The sequence below is a fragment of the Melospiza georgiana genome, chromosome 3 (assembly GCF_028018845.1).
Source record: "Melospiza georgiana isolate bMelGeo1 chromosome 3, bMelGeo1.pri, whole genome shotgun sequence".
NCBI classification, from domain to species: domain Eukaryota; kingdom Metazoa; phylum Chordata; class Aves; order Passeriformes; family Passerellidae; genus Melospiza; species Melospiza georgiana.
Window position 1 is genome coordinate 34,009,315 of NC_080432.1, and position 15,263 is coordinate 34,024,577.

General features: G+C 36.7%; 1 protein-coding gene across 1 annotated transcript in view; it reads left to right on the forward strand.

The window, feature by feature from the left end:
- USH2A (usherin) overlaps nucleotides 1-15,263 on the forward strand; it is a 372,550-nt gene that overhangs the window by 152,246 nt on the left and 205,041 nt on the right. The window contains exons 30-31 of the mRNA XM_058020039.1: nucleotides 7,719-7,832; nucleotides 10,189-10,350. Of these exons, the coding sequence (XP_057876022.1) occupies nucleotides 7,719-7,832; nucleotides 10,189-10,350 (276 nt within the window). The remainder of the gene's footprint in view (nucleotides 1-7,718; nucleotides 7,833-10,188; nucleotides 10,351-15,263) is intronic.

A 15,263-nucleotide genomic window follows, 5' to 3' on the forward strand; every position in this document is an offset into this window, starting at 1 on the left:
AAGGAGGCACAGAGTCACCACATGTAAGAGTTTTTTTCCTAAAGGCTGGATTGCTTTTTTTTGCATTCCAGTGCATCCCACATGCTAACACCAAAATTTGGAATATAAGTTAGAATCAGTATTTAAACAAATGGAACACACTGTTTCCATGTGGTCTGTGATCAGCTTTTGCTTCTACTTTCCTTTGGAATCCATAGTATCACAGGGTCATGTGGGTTGGAAGGATTATCTAGACCATTGCCCCAGCTCAAGCAATGTTGACTGGAGCAGGTTTCCCAGAACCACATCCAGCTGAGTTTTAAATATCTCTGTAGATGGAGATACTTCTCTAGGAGAAGTCTGTTCCAGGTTGGGTCACGCTCACAGTAAAAAGTGATTTCCTGTGTCCAGTTGGAATTTAATTTTCTCCCCAGGGAAGTGGTCACAACACCAAACCTGCCAGAGTTGAAGAAGCGTTTGGGCTCTCAGACACGTAGTGTTGTTCTTGGGGTTGTCCTGTGCAGAGGCAGGAGCTGGACTCAGTGATCACAGAATCATTTAGGCTGGAAAAGACCTCTAAGATCATTGTGGTGACCTATGATCCTTGTGGGTCCCTTCCAACTCAGGATATTCTCTGATACTGTGATTCGTGTATTTCAGTTTGTGTCCATTGACTCTTGTCCTGTTTCTGGGCACTACTTAGAATAGTCTGGCTGCTGCTTTGTTCCCTCCCATAAGGTATTTATACATTTTGACAGATCACCCTGAGCCTTGTCTTTCCTGAGATGATCAGTCCCAGGTCTCTCACTCTCTTTTAGAAGAGATGTGCTCCAGTCTTTTTACCATCTTAGTGGCCCTTTTTGTATCATCCTGAATTGCTGAGGATGCAAACTTACCCCATCATCCAGGTAATTGATAAAGGTGTTGAACAGTATCCCAGAACCCTGGGATACAGCCCAGCTGTCTTGCCTCTGTGTTTTGTGCCACTGACCACAATCCTCTGACGCTTCGCTTGTCAAGCACATGCAAAATCCCCATTTTATAATACAGATTTCTCACACTGTAGAATTCAGGGGATTGACCAGCCTCTAAACTGTGGGCTCTAATGATACCTACAAATGATAATTAAATAAATTGTGCTGCAAAAGAATTCACACACAATTGGTATTTATTCCTCCTAAAGATTTGTCTTTCAAGTTTGTATGATTTTGCAGTTCATCCCATCTCTGTCATTGCTGCAATAGCCAAGGGCTGATGTTGTGGCTGCACACGTGGTAATGAGAAAATTGTGGCTGACAGCTGCCATTCCCTCCTTCTGTGACACGTGTTTGTAATTACTTTTCACCTTTTAGTCTTTTATATCAGCAGATGAATATCTCAGGAAAAGTTAATTTAATGATTTAATGTGGTTAATCAAAGTCTCTGAGCTGTGCTATGGTTTTGAAAGCTCTCTAGCTGGAGAGTGTCTCAGAAGAGGAGACAGGGCCACCTGCCAGTGACAGCTCAGCCAGGGCTGGACAGTGGGGCCATAGTGCTGGGGGAAGCTCGCTGCCAGCCTGGAAAATGCCCATGCCCTGGCAGATGCTGTCAGCTGAGATTGTCCCTCTCAGGGAAAGCTCTGCCAGTCCCCTCCCTAAGCAGCCTGTGGCTTTGGGACTGGCCTCTCCACCTTGACTGCTCCCTCTGATGGGATTCGCGGTCTCTGTCTGAGATGGATATTAGAAAATGTTGTTTCTCTCAGGCCTATTTCATCTGTGTGGGATGAAATGAGCAGTTTACCACCAATGGAGAGTTTGCTGTGTGAAGCTGTTGGTGAATTGCTTGGGCAATACTGTCATGCATGTGAAATGACTTGAAAGCTCTTGGTTTGCACAAATATTTTACGCTCAAAGCATTCCTATACTGCAGTTAATGAAATTTTTAAAATTTATAGAAAGGAATTATAGTAAACCAACTCAGATAAATGTATGTAGGGCCAGAGCACTAGAAGGACTCCCAAATCCCTGCTCCAAGCTGAGACAAATTTTTAAAGTAGTAAAACTTCATATGTAGATCAGAATGTGTGGCTGGAGCAGCTATTGCAAGAAGGGGTAGCTGATAGATCTGTCTGTGCCCATTAGGTTTCTGTGAATTGTCAAGTGGTGCTTGAGCTCCTAGAGACTCTAAGTCAAAGTGGCAGAATGTAGGTTCCCTTCTCCTTTCATTTAGCTGGCTTTAGTAGACTAGTGGCATATTTTTCAATATATGAATTTTAAAACAAATTATATTAATATTCTAGGGTGTTAAGATTCAAACTTGATTGACTTTAGACCTAAATGAATCTTGTTTACAGTCCAATGCTGTTATATAAATTTATTCTTACAAAATGTAAATTGCGTGATCAAATAAATCTGAGCATTTTATCAAAATTACATCAACTCTTAGATACATACCCATATTTTTAGTAATAAAAAGAAGTTATTTTCTTAACGTTTTTCAGGCTAGAAATGATTGTTATGTTTTTATAGACAGATTAAAAAATCTGCAAAAAGTAAACAGTATTTCTTTGTTTCTCTACACACTTTAAAAGAGAATCATACTGCAGAAAATAAGCAATGATTAAGTTATTTGGAATGATCAAGGGTTAAACAGGGATAGATATCACAAAGCCAGTCCTCTCTGTGATTAATTAACTCTTGGTGCAAAATTGCACTGTTCAGTTATGGTTTTCAACTGAAGCAGCTGGAGAGTTCCTTGTGCTATGGGGAACGTAACAGGCTTCCTTGAACCGCTGCAAACTGAGTTGCATCTTCAAAGACAGAGGAGCTTGTACATGGTTTGTTATGAAGTATTTCTGTTGGGAAAAAGGGGTCTTTCAAGCTACCTAAATGCAATAATTAAAGTGAAACTTTTGTTTGTTCTTATAAGCCAAAGAGGTGGAATAGGTGCCCTCCTGTTGAGTAGTTCTTCATTTTATGACTCATACTATCCTTAGTTAGAAGATGATTTAAAAATGCAGATGTATGTGACAGATTGATGTGCACAGGCTTTGGGTTCAGAATTGCATATGTGGAAGACACATGTACTGAAACAGTTTTTGCTACAATCTGTCAAAAACAAAGTCAGTTGAGGACTTCCTTTTCTGATCAGTGGACTGTGATTAAGTGTACTGTGGCAATGATGCATCTCGACACACAAGTGACTTTGTTGCACAGATGCTGTTTGACCTCGGGCATTCAAGTTAGCTAAATAATCTGGGTTTGGAGAGGAGAGATTTGGTAATTTTTGTTTTTAAAGCTTTTCTAGAATTAAGGTAAATCTAAAGGTCAAGTGTTGTTTCAGTTGCAGTAGGAGTATTTCAAAATAGGTCCTCATGAAATAGAATGCTAGGGAGGAAAGAATGAAAAAATATGGCAAAGAAAAGTCCCTTTGGCAAAGTAATAGACTCGGGTTTTATGAACAGAATATTAGCCCTCATACTGTACTAGTAAACCTTTTTTTTTTTTTTTTTTTTGATGAGAAGTACTAGTTTTCCACTCAAAATGTGCCACAATGCTGTGGAATATGGCTGTATTATTTAAATGTATGAGAACTCCCTTTGAGAGGTAGTGAACAAAAGAAATATTTGCCTTATGGAGAAGTGTAGGGAAAAAAGCTGCATATGTAATATTCTCATATACTATATGCATTAGAATATTGAAAGGAGTGGACCTAAATATGCAACTACCTTTGACTAGCCTGCACACCCATTTTACCATAAATTCATTGTTGACCCCTTTGCTATTCCCCATATCCATGTTGTTATCCCTTCACTGCTAGAATGAACCTAGCATTTTCTCTCTTGCGCCACTCTAAACCTTGACTTTTGGTATTGCAAATAATTAAAGACCATTTAAATAAAAGTATAGACAATTAAATACTAGTTTTGCATATAAAGTGGGCTTAATGTTCTAGGTGTGATTCCAGATCACTCTTTTAGACTGTTAACTTTACATTCATATTTAACAAATGACATTATTCAGTTTCATGGGGTCACTGTGTCAAAATGTCTGTGTTAGAACTTTAATTTATTTCCAAAGGTTCTTTGGGCAGATAGGAGTGGTGTGTTAAAATGATTTAGCATCTCCAGTTCCCCATGTGGATTTTAAGGCTTCGAATGTAGTCCATGATGTAAATTTTGAGTTTCAGTGGATTCAGCTGCTCTGTAGTGGCAGACTGAATGCATGGGACCCATATCCCAAATGTGTGAGGCTGAGCCTCTTCTTAAATAATGATGATGTCCCTAATCCTACCTCCTGATCAAAGTGACAATTTATCCACCTCTCTCCTGTTAGCATTAATAGAATGCATGCAGGTGTGGCCAAATTTTGCTTTGTTAGCACCCCATCTTGGAAAGCCTGATGGACTCTTACCAGATCAGCAATTATTGTGTATAGACAAGAGATGTCAATCTGAGAGTGTGATAATTGAGGAGTTAGGGAAAGTTTTTTTAAACCTGTCAGCTAACTTCATTGGATCATAGGCTATTTTTTACTTCAAAATTTATTTTGCTGTTCTTTAAATTAATTCACATGTATCAGTGATGATCTTTTCTGTGGGACTGCTGACTTTGTATTTCAGTGTAGTCAGGTGCTGAGTGTAAATTTCACTGACTGACTGAAAGTGCCGGGGAAATGAGTGGGTAATGAGAGCAGAGCAGCCAGTTCTTTAATTGAATTAAAAGCTGGGTGACACCAATGCAGACACCTGTCCAATTACAGACAGGCCAAGGTGTTTACCATTGCTGTACAAGCGATTTGAAGATGACAGAAATCTTTCCGCCCACAGATTAACATAATGAAGGAGAACAGATTACAGTGGATGCTGGCCAAACAGATAGGATGGCTGAGAAAAAGTAGTTTGCTGAAGTATGTAAATAAAATCTGTGCACTTTCTATTGCCTACCTATGCACATCTGTTTCTTTGTTGAAAAAAAATAGTGCAAGAGTACATGTGAAAGAAAAACATTATTAGGAAACAAAAAAAATATTTTTTAAGTTGCTGCCTTTGCTAAATGAATTTTTCAAACAAAAACCAAACAAAAGGGTGTATTTGTTTGCCTTTTTTTTTCATGCAAATTCTCTCAGCCTTTCACAAACCTACCTATGCAATGGGAAGTCTGTTGTGCTACAGGTGCTTCATATAAAACCTCCCTACTTTGTCAAAAGTAAACCAAACAGTCCAATCCAAACCTTCTACACATCCTGGCATCTTTTTGGATGTCTGATATTCTGCAGCTCTCAGTGCTTGAAGCCATTGGTAACCCTACAGGATGTCTTCTATGAGGAAATGCAAGGAGCATTAATTCACTGCTTCATAAGAAACAAATGCTACAAGTGCTAAATGTACAAATCAAACTAAATTGCTTCCTAAAGCACTGCAGAGTGAATAGAGAGATGGTGTGTATATGATGCCACGCTCCTCTTGGGCAGGAACTTGCAAATGTCACAGTTAGAGGATTTGGTTCCTACTTGTATTTATTTGTGATTTGGTTCCTACTTGTATTTATTTGTGGAGGTAATCCCGAAGCACATTTTATAGTTTCCTGGGTTTAACCCTCTATGATCTGGAAATAAGTGGAAATACTATCTTGTGTAAAAAAGATGGTGTTTGACTAATAGAATTTCTATGATGCCCAATTTCGTGTAGCTTCCAATACTTTACAGGCATAATAATGCCGAAAGGGGGCCATACAAGAAAGCTGAAAAAGAACTTCTTGCAAGGGAATGTAGTGCAACGACAAGGGGCAGTATCTTTATTCTGAAAGAGTTTAGATTTAGATAAGGTACTGGGAAGAAATTTGTTACTGTGGGCATGGTGAGGCAGTGGCACAGGTTGCCTAGAGAAGTTGTGGATGTCCCATCCCTGGAAGTGTTCGAGGTCAGGCTGAATGGGACTCTGAGCAACCTGGGACAATGGGAAGTGTCCCTGCCCATGGCAGGGGGCTGGAACCAGATGATCTTTATGGTCACTTTCAACTCAGACCATTCTATGAAAACATTATTTCCTATTTTCTATCTTTTTGATGGTTCTTAAAAATGTTCTCTGTCCATCACAGGAAGATTACAGGAACATTTCTGTGGTGGTGACCAACACAGCATTTTTCTCTCCTGTCACACTTAGATTGGATGTCAGTACAGCTCTCCACTGTTCACTGGGGATTTGCAAAATCAAAACTATAATCAGAGCAAGCAGATGCTGGTCAACTGGTTTTATTTTAACAATACTCTGATGTAAAAGTGATTACTTCTGAATATCTCTCCATTTGTACAAGTAGAAGTGCACCCCAGAGAATCCAGATAGAAAGATCATTGCTATTCCAGCCTTTGAAATTTTTGACTGATTGCAAGAAAAAGCATAAATGTTACTAATTCAGTGAAAGCTAATCTCGTATTTTCCATGTGAACACACCTTTTACTAAACACAGTATAAACTGATACAGACTGATGGTTCTACTCAGAAAATAATAATTTGCTGTAGCTGTTAACTTCCAACATAAAATTCTCCATGGCCTTTTTGTGATTATAAAGGCTTTATGAGGGGAAAAATATGTTTTAAATGAAACACAGTTATGTTGCATTCTGTTAGTGTAGTAACCCAGTGAAGAGCAAAAATAAGGACTAATTTTGTTTACCTGTTTGTGTACATGTAATGCTGAGGGGATTTTCAGACTTCTCCTACTGTAGGACAATTGGCCAGAAATTGCAGTTCTTTGACGTGCTGTTGTTTTTTAAACTGATTTGCATAATCCCAGTGTTGAGCAGTTTTGAAATAATACAGTTTACTATAAATTTTATTTTTTTAATGAAACACCACATTGATTTTACTAGAGCTGTGACAGTCGAGGTGAGAACACAGTTTGAAATAAAATTTGGCATGAATTGGCCTTCTTTTAATTACGTCTGTATTTAGATTTTATATTGCTTTGTTGTTGGACTTACTTTGAAGTGGGAACTGCTGATGTTTCTTAAAAAGACTAAACTAAATTTTTTCCCTTGTAATTCTTCTGTATATGATTGTGCAAAATGTTGCAAAACTTTCTGAAGTGGTAAGCAGTGGTTATTATTTGTTATAACATGGAGCTGATTGATATATGAGAATTTAATAACTTGTCTTCACTAATATAAGCAGGACCTGAAATGTAATAAGGCCCCAGATCTTTTGTTTTTGCCAACCCATGGGTGCTGTGTCACCTGAATTATGTTGCTATTGTTAGCATAGCAAATGTATGGTGTGTATGCTGCTACTGAATGGAAGACAAGTGGGATGTTTCATAAAAAATATATTTCAGTTTATGGATCAATAGGGGACATGGTTGGAGAGGACTCATTAAAAAAAAACTTGTTCTGGGAGACAATGAAAATTCCTTGGAAAAATAAGATTAAAAACTGCAAAAATTTTGAGACATGGATTAAGGAAAAAACTCCTTCATTGTCACATTAAAATATACACCTCTGTTTTGAAGTAGTATCTGTTCAGTGAGCATGACTAAAGAAACACGGGTGCATATTTAGTTCTGAAAATAGAATAAAATATAATTTGCTCTTAAGTTATTTTGCAAAATTTAAGTCATGGATAGTAGCAATGAAACCTTAAATGATTTTTCTTTTCCACCTGTAACAGTGGGAGCCCATAATACAAAAGTTTATTTTCCCTCTGCCTGTGTCTGCATGCAGTCTGTACACTGTACATGCATAACACCTTGTTTGCTTGTATTGCAGGCGTATTGAGGGGCTTGCATCCCTTCACAAACTATGCTGTAACCCTAACTGCTTGCACTTTGGCTGGCTGTACTGAGAGCTTGCATGCATTGAACATCTCCACTCCACAAGAAGGTAAAGTAATTTCAAAGGTCTTGACTTCCACATTTCAGTCATGAATAATAAAACAGGAGAAGAGCTAAACGCTGCAAAGCCATTTGCTGGAAAACCCCAACCTAATTTGATGACAAAGTGCATTGCCAGACCATAATTGCTCCATTTTTTGGGGGGTGCGAAAATGAATCAAACTCCATACCCTTTAATGACATGCATCTTTAATAGCTGTAATGCAGATTAATGGGCTTTTTAATTGCTGTTACATTGTTCATGCAAGAGCCTTGTCATTAATATGAAGCATCTGAAAGATTAATGAAAGCTTCCTCATTTTACTATGGCTCAGAAGTAAATCTAGAGACAGTCTGACTAAAAAGAATTGATTGTATGGCACAGTATGAAATTGAGAATCAAATGGTTGATTTCCATGGTTTCTTTTAACCACTAAACACCAGCAATAGGCAACAATTATTTCAGTGTGATGAAACTGCCAAATGCCAATTGAGTTATTTATTAATTGCTGTTCAGATTTTCCCTTTTGTTTCCTAAACACTTTTACATGTTGTTGTGCTCAAACTTAAAGGTTGTGAGTGTAAATTAAGGCATCCTGTGCTTACATTAAGAGCTAGGGCACAAAGAAAGAAAAAATGCTTTCAGTTCTGACTTAAGAGTCTAAGCTGATATGTATTGCACATCAATTACTAGAACAAATGCCCCAAAAATATCAGTGACATATCTAACTTTCTTCTCAATTAAATGTAAAGTTCACATCTCCTGGTTCTGTCATCCTAAAGCCATATTAATCCAGTTAAAATAATCAGTTACTCCAAATCTACACTAGTAGAATAATGAAGACTTTGACATGTATTTATTGGACAGTAGTTAATCTTCCATGATGCAAAGTAGTTTTCAAAATTTCCTCCCTCTCACAGTTCTTTGTTTTATCTTCTCATGTAAACTAGGTTGTAATACAGTACCAATAAGGAAAGTAAAATTTTGGCATGAAGTCATGTGAATTATAGCCATAATAATGAAAAGGATGCTGAAGTGTTTAACTGCTGCCAAGGCAGGTTGTTATGTGAGATGTTGTTGTGATGAGGACAGTGCTGAAGACTGCAGTCTAACACTGCTAAAACAGAGTTTTGGTGTGACCATGTCAGTAACTGCCAGCAGCACCAATCAAACCAAAACCCAGTTATTGCCTCTTGGATGCTCAAGATAAACTGAGATTGTCTGGTGGCATTGTCCATGAAAGGGTGCAGCCTCTGACAGCCAAATACTTAATGGACCCTGTGATATAAACATGAAGCACATTATTTCATTATTTGGGTATTTCTTTCTGCTATGACATAGCAATTAAAAATAAATCATTTATATCCTTTTTTTCAGCTTAGTGAATAAAGCAAAAAATTCTTACCTGTCATAATGGAATGGTTTAGGCAAGAGTAGTTTTTTTTTGTTTTTTTTTGTTTTTTTTTTTTTTTCCCAGAGATTGAATAAAGCCATGGGGAACATGTGTTTTATCCCTCAGAAGAATTGAACAAAAAGTCAATGTGTGGAATTTCTATTTTTGTACTCTCTTGTTGCATGCTCTTAGTAACAATAAATTGGTGATACAAAAGACAGACACCATATCACACCCTCCAGCTATCCCTGTTTCCCTATTGAAACATTCGTTACTTTATATTGTTTTCACATTGCCAGGCACTGCTAGTTATTGTTTTAAATTGCTAGCACAGAGCTTGTAAATTACAAGATATTTCTCCCAGACTAAGGCCTCAGCTCTGCTCCCCTTGCGATATTCACTGGGATTCCTTGGGCTTCTACTGTATAACTCATTGGAACAGTGAAAGAACTTGACTCTTAAATTATTATCCATTGCCAATTCCAGTATATTATATACATAAAATCTACATTAAACAAACATTACTAAGTGTATTGAAATACAAAAAGCTTGAAACAAGGGGTGGTGCCTAAGAACACATCATCTGCATTGGTGGTTAGAATGATTCCTAACACTTCATAGTTAGGAATAAAAACCCTGAAAGAAGAGAAAATAATTTGTATTAGAAAAAGGACTGCACTAAATACTGTACCTCTCACCTTGATCAGTTACCAAGTTGGAAAGATAAACTTATAGAAGCACAATTGTTCTCCTTAAAGCAAAGAGTATATTGCTGTCTTCCAGAGAGGTTTCTGTTTGGCTAGAAATATTCACATAATATAGGAGACTTCTCAAAATTCTGGTGTGTTGCAGATATAAAATCTTTGAAATTTCAGCTTTACCGAAAATCATTCTTGTAGTAGCTTCTTATTGAAATTCTTTATTATTTGTGGAAAGACAATATAGTATAACTTTTTGCATTTTTTTCACCAGCCCCTGAAGATGTGCAATCACCCACAGCAATATCTTTTCCCACCTTCCTGCTGATGAGTTGGAGTCCACCCAGAGCACCAAATGGTATTATTACAGAATATACTTTATATATGAATGGGACACCAGTTTACTCTGGAAATGGAACTAAGTATGTTGTAAAAGGTGAGTTCTTTGCTAGGTAGCGTGTCAGATGGGTATCTCATGGTTGCAATGAACAATTATATGATTCACACCTTATTTCAGAGGAAAGAAAAATAAATCTGAAATTGGCTGGTTAATATTTTAAAGCATCTTACTCTTTGTTGGGACTTAGAGAAATTAACACTGCCATGGTGTAGCTAAATGTTGTGCCTCTTTCACAGGATCTGAGTCATGCTTTTAATGGTTTTATAACATTTTTAACTCATACCATCCAGCTCTCAAAACAAGTAAACTGCCAACTGTTGGAGAAATTATACACAGGTTTAATAGTTTTTCTTACTGCCTTCCCTAAATATTCTTAATTAGAGAGATACTTCATTACTTACCTGAAGAACCCCTTATTAATTTATTAAAAATATAAACAAATTATCTGTTTTCTTTTGATAATAGTTGTGCCATGTGCCAATAGCCAAATTATATCAATACTCTTAAACTGTTACACTGAAGTTAAGTTGGCAATACAGTGAAGCATGGTAATCTGACTTTCTATTTTAATGTAATTGGTGTAATTTCATGAATTTTCCAAATTACTTGTTCAGACATTATGCGAATAGCAACAACAAAAATAATAATAAAAAACTAAACTGAAACAAGAAAAACTTCAACAACAACAATAACAAAAGGAACCAAACAAACAAACAAAAAAAAAAAAAAAAAAAACCAACCAAAAAACCAAAAAGAAAATACGGAGCTAGAAATGCCATGCCACAGCATAAGCTCTATTGTGTACCCATCAGAATTTGTATATCTTGGTAGGTACAAGAGAAAATAAAGCATTTCATATTGGACAACATGGGGGGAAAAGGTTACCATGGCCGTACTTTCTTTTTAATGTAAGGCCGTAAAATTCAAAGCCATTTCTGCATCTTGAGTCAGTATAAAACATATTTAAAAATTCATATAGTTCAAATTTCTTTGCCTTGCACAGGCCATAAGGTACCGGTGTGGTGGGTCAGTTTTGACACTGAAAAATGAATCCAGTTAGGGAACCTCCTGAAGGCTGTTGATGATCACTGTAATAAATAGTGCACACTTTAAGTCAAACTTTTTCATTCTGTATTCAAAGGTAATGGATTTTTCATAACCATAGTAACCTTAGTGTATTTCTGGATAAATACATGAGGTATATACATTCTGGTTTTATTTTTGAATATAAACTACCACATTATGTATTACTAATAATATGAAAAATAGGATATAGGTTAGCATAATGACAGCTCAAACCAGTGTGCATTTTTCTTCTGCAAAAAATAAATATTTATCAAAAGTGTAGGTTCAATTAATTTCTCCCCCATCTCCCCAGTTTTCTGGTATTCTTGCAGTGCCATTTATCTTTTTTTTTTGCAAGATTTCCATTAATCTCTCATTGCCATATCATAGCACTGTTCTTAAAATTTTTGAAGTGCAAATAGTTGTGCTTCCAATCTTACTAAAATCATTACTGAAATTTCATCATAGGTCCATAATTTAACCAAAATGTTCATCTGCAACCTGATTATAAATGAGCAGGTGATGTAAAACATTTGAGGAAAAGTTCACCGTGATGTTGGTTGGTTGGTTTAGATTCATGTCTGCTTGCAGTCTGAATTATAGCCAAAATGAATGCTTATTGATAGAAATTATGGTCAAGTAACTTTTGTAATGCTTCTTTAAAAACATAGAAAGCATAAGGCTTCTAACCTTAAATCTTGAGTGATATGTTAGAATACATTCAGCTGAAGTAGTCAGATGAGATCTCATTTGGTTCATAAGTTTTCTAAACAAACTCTTGTTGCTTTTATGTAGAAATTATTTATTTATCTTTCACTAGAAATTTTTATTGATCCTGTTGAGCATTTAATGACTTTGGTTTCAATTAACCTAAGACACAGATCTAAAGAAAGCAGAAAGTCCTAACTTATTCAAATGAGAAGGCTGGATCAGATTGTGTTACTGTAAGCTGTACACCACAAGACCCATTCTTTTCTACGTGGTGTGGAGATCAGTCTGTTTACTTTGGGTCCATTTTTTGTAGCTGCCAATTTCTCCCTCTGCCTGAGGGAGAAGTGGCAATGTAAGCCAGCAGGCCGGGATTTGGGTCACTAGAAATCCCAGTCCTTGTGAATCGAGTTTATTCAAGATCGTGCTTAGATCTGCGTATATCTTTAATTTGACCTGATTTTGCTTCCTTGCAGAGCCCAAGATTTTCCAATTTTATAGGCTAGATTTAAAAGAGGTATAACGTGATCTTCTTTTTTATTTCCCCTACAGTTTTATAGTGAAGGGCTACAGTTTTATAGTGAAAAGTTGTAGCTTTTGGTTTTGGAGTATTATGTTATATAGGTCTTGGGTTTTCCCATATAACTGTCCTTTTGTTTTCAGCATTTATGCCAGTGATTTTGGTGTCTTATTAGCCACAACATAATACACTATTGACCCTAGACAGAGAGACAAAGTTCATTATCTCTGATATCTAAAAATTATTGACTCACCAAAATAATTTTCCTCATTTAGGAACTATGACTTACTTCCTGGACAGTAGTCTATACCAGAAAGTCATAGATTCTTTCTGTGTTTTTGAAGTGCTGTATCTATGGAAATGTGATGGTTTTCTAAATCTTTCTTTTTAAGAAGACATAAATTCTGTTTAAAAATTAGTACTTCACTGACTTTCATTTTAGACCATGGAAATTGCAATCAGTTTAGGCTAATCAATCCATAACTTGAGGAGGGATATGTTTTCTCAACACCATAATAGCAAATATATTGTTAAATTAATTTCTGATCTTGGCAGTTGTTGAGGGCTTGAAATACTCATTGATTTTCACGGAAATTCAAGTGTTTGTTTCCTCTAGGGGCTGAATTGTAATTAAAAAAGAAACCCTTTAAAAGCACATATGGCAAATGTACACTTTACCACATTGAAAAAGGAGACCCATTAGGAATCCATCATCCATTAGTGCCTTTAAATATTTTCCCCATATTGACAAATTTGGTTTCTGTGTTGTGAGTAATAAAACACCGAAGTAAGCCAGCCCCTCTACCACAACACCTGTATTAACTGTCTGCCTGTGATTTTTCTGCCTCCCACCTTTATGCATTTGCTTTATGTGGTGTATGTTCTACTTGCTCATGCAATCTGGGTTGTATTTCACATCCTATATTCGACTGAAAGTCTAATCTCTCCAAGGAATGAGCCCAGAGGAAATAGTCCCAGATTGCGGGTTGAACTTGAGCAGTGTGAATCCATGCCCCTGTATTTATGCTTTCAGTTGCTCTGTGTGTGAATGCAGAAGCTCCTGTGGCCAAGACCATCATCTGCAGCTCAGAAGAGTAGTTGCAATAGGATTCTGCTCCCCAGACCATCAGACCTAACTGTTTTGTAGATGACTAGCAGCTGTGAGGAGCTGGAGAAGCTTGTACGGTTATCTTCAGAGCTCTTAATGTATTCATCTTAAAAAGACTTCTGATTTTAGGAAAATCTGAGCTGGTTTTCCCTGGCAACAGGAAAATATTCTTTTCATTCAAACACTCATTGCCAAAACCAAAGTTTCTACTTTGAAGCATGAAGAATTCTTAATATAGTTATTTTAAAGATATTTTAAAATTTATGCAAGGTATCGCTTCCTGTCTTCTCTTTTGTTTAGTCTCAGAATTTTTCTACCTGTCTTAGATTAAAAGGGCTACAGGGTGGGTTTTATCCTGAAAAGTAGTAGACTATTGTCTACCAGCCTGAGCTGATGGTGCCAATACCACCAACAGAAGGGTGATCTAATATATGCAGAATGTTGTAGCATAAGCAGAGATGATCAGATGTGACCCAAGTGCTCAGGGTTTTGGGGTTTCTTTTGGGGTTTTTTTCAGGGGGTTTATTTTTTGTTTGTGTGTTTGTTTGTTTGGGGTTTTTTTTGTGGATGAGGAACCTAACTGATGTGAAGAAACTTTAGAAAAAAGGTTAGAGCAACATGTCCCTGTGTTCTTAAAAGCTGAACATTTGATGGACTGAGAAATGATGCTCATTGTCTAACATGTTTACAAAGGGAAATGACTTTGTGGGTACATTAGAAAACAAACAAGACAAACTGTATGGATCTATCTTTGCTCTGAGCTTGGCATTGAGGATGTATATCTGCATTTTCTGCAGCACTAGGTACTTGACAATGTTAACAAATTGTGTTCATATAATTTTCCTAGCAGAATCTAATGGTTCTCATCATGAATCTTTAAAAGGAAGATTTTCTTATTAAGTCTCAGCTGTATGAAACTTATATTTCTCTGCCAAACTGAAAGAAGTGTTTCCAGTTTTTCAGGAAAGAAATCATGTCACCTATGTTACAAGGGCAGACCCTTAACTGAGTTAAATGGGTACAGAGTTATCCTAAATTGCATGTCCAAGAGTTTATAAAAAAATGTGACAGAGTACTTTGTACCAGGTTTGTGGGCAAAATAATAAGAAGAGCCTTGAACAAGGTGAGGAAGAGCTGTCTTCACATTTTTTTTCCTGAGAGCATGAACTAAGTTTTAGCTTATTCAAATTGTTATTTGACCTGAGTGTGGAAAGGCTGATCTCACAAAACCAGGTTAGAATGGCAGCCTTGTTTTATTGCGAGGAAGAGACAGATGTTTGACATCTGTTCAATCAGGGCTTAACATATTTGAATTAAAAAAAAAAGGGAGAATCCCAAATTAGTACCTGTATATTTTATGTTGCTCTAAACCAGTAGTGATTACAGTACACATCATGCACAGCCATGTGAAATGACTACACTTTACAGAAAAATTGGCAAAGTTTTTGGTCCTTCATACCCCAGGAATGCTACTGCTTGTTTTAAATTAGAAGTCATGATAATAAAAGCAGAATAATAATATCAGTATTGCACTGATTGCTAAGTGAA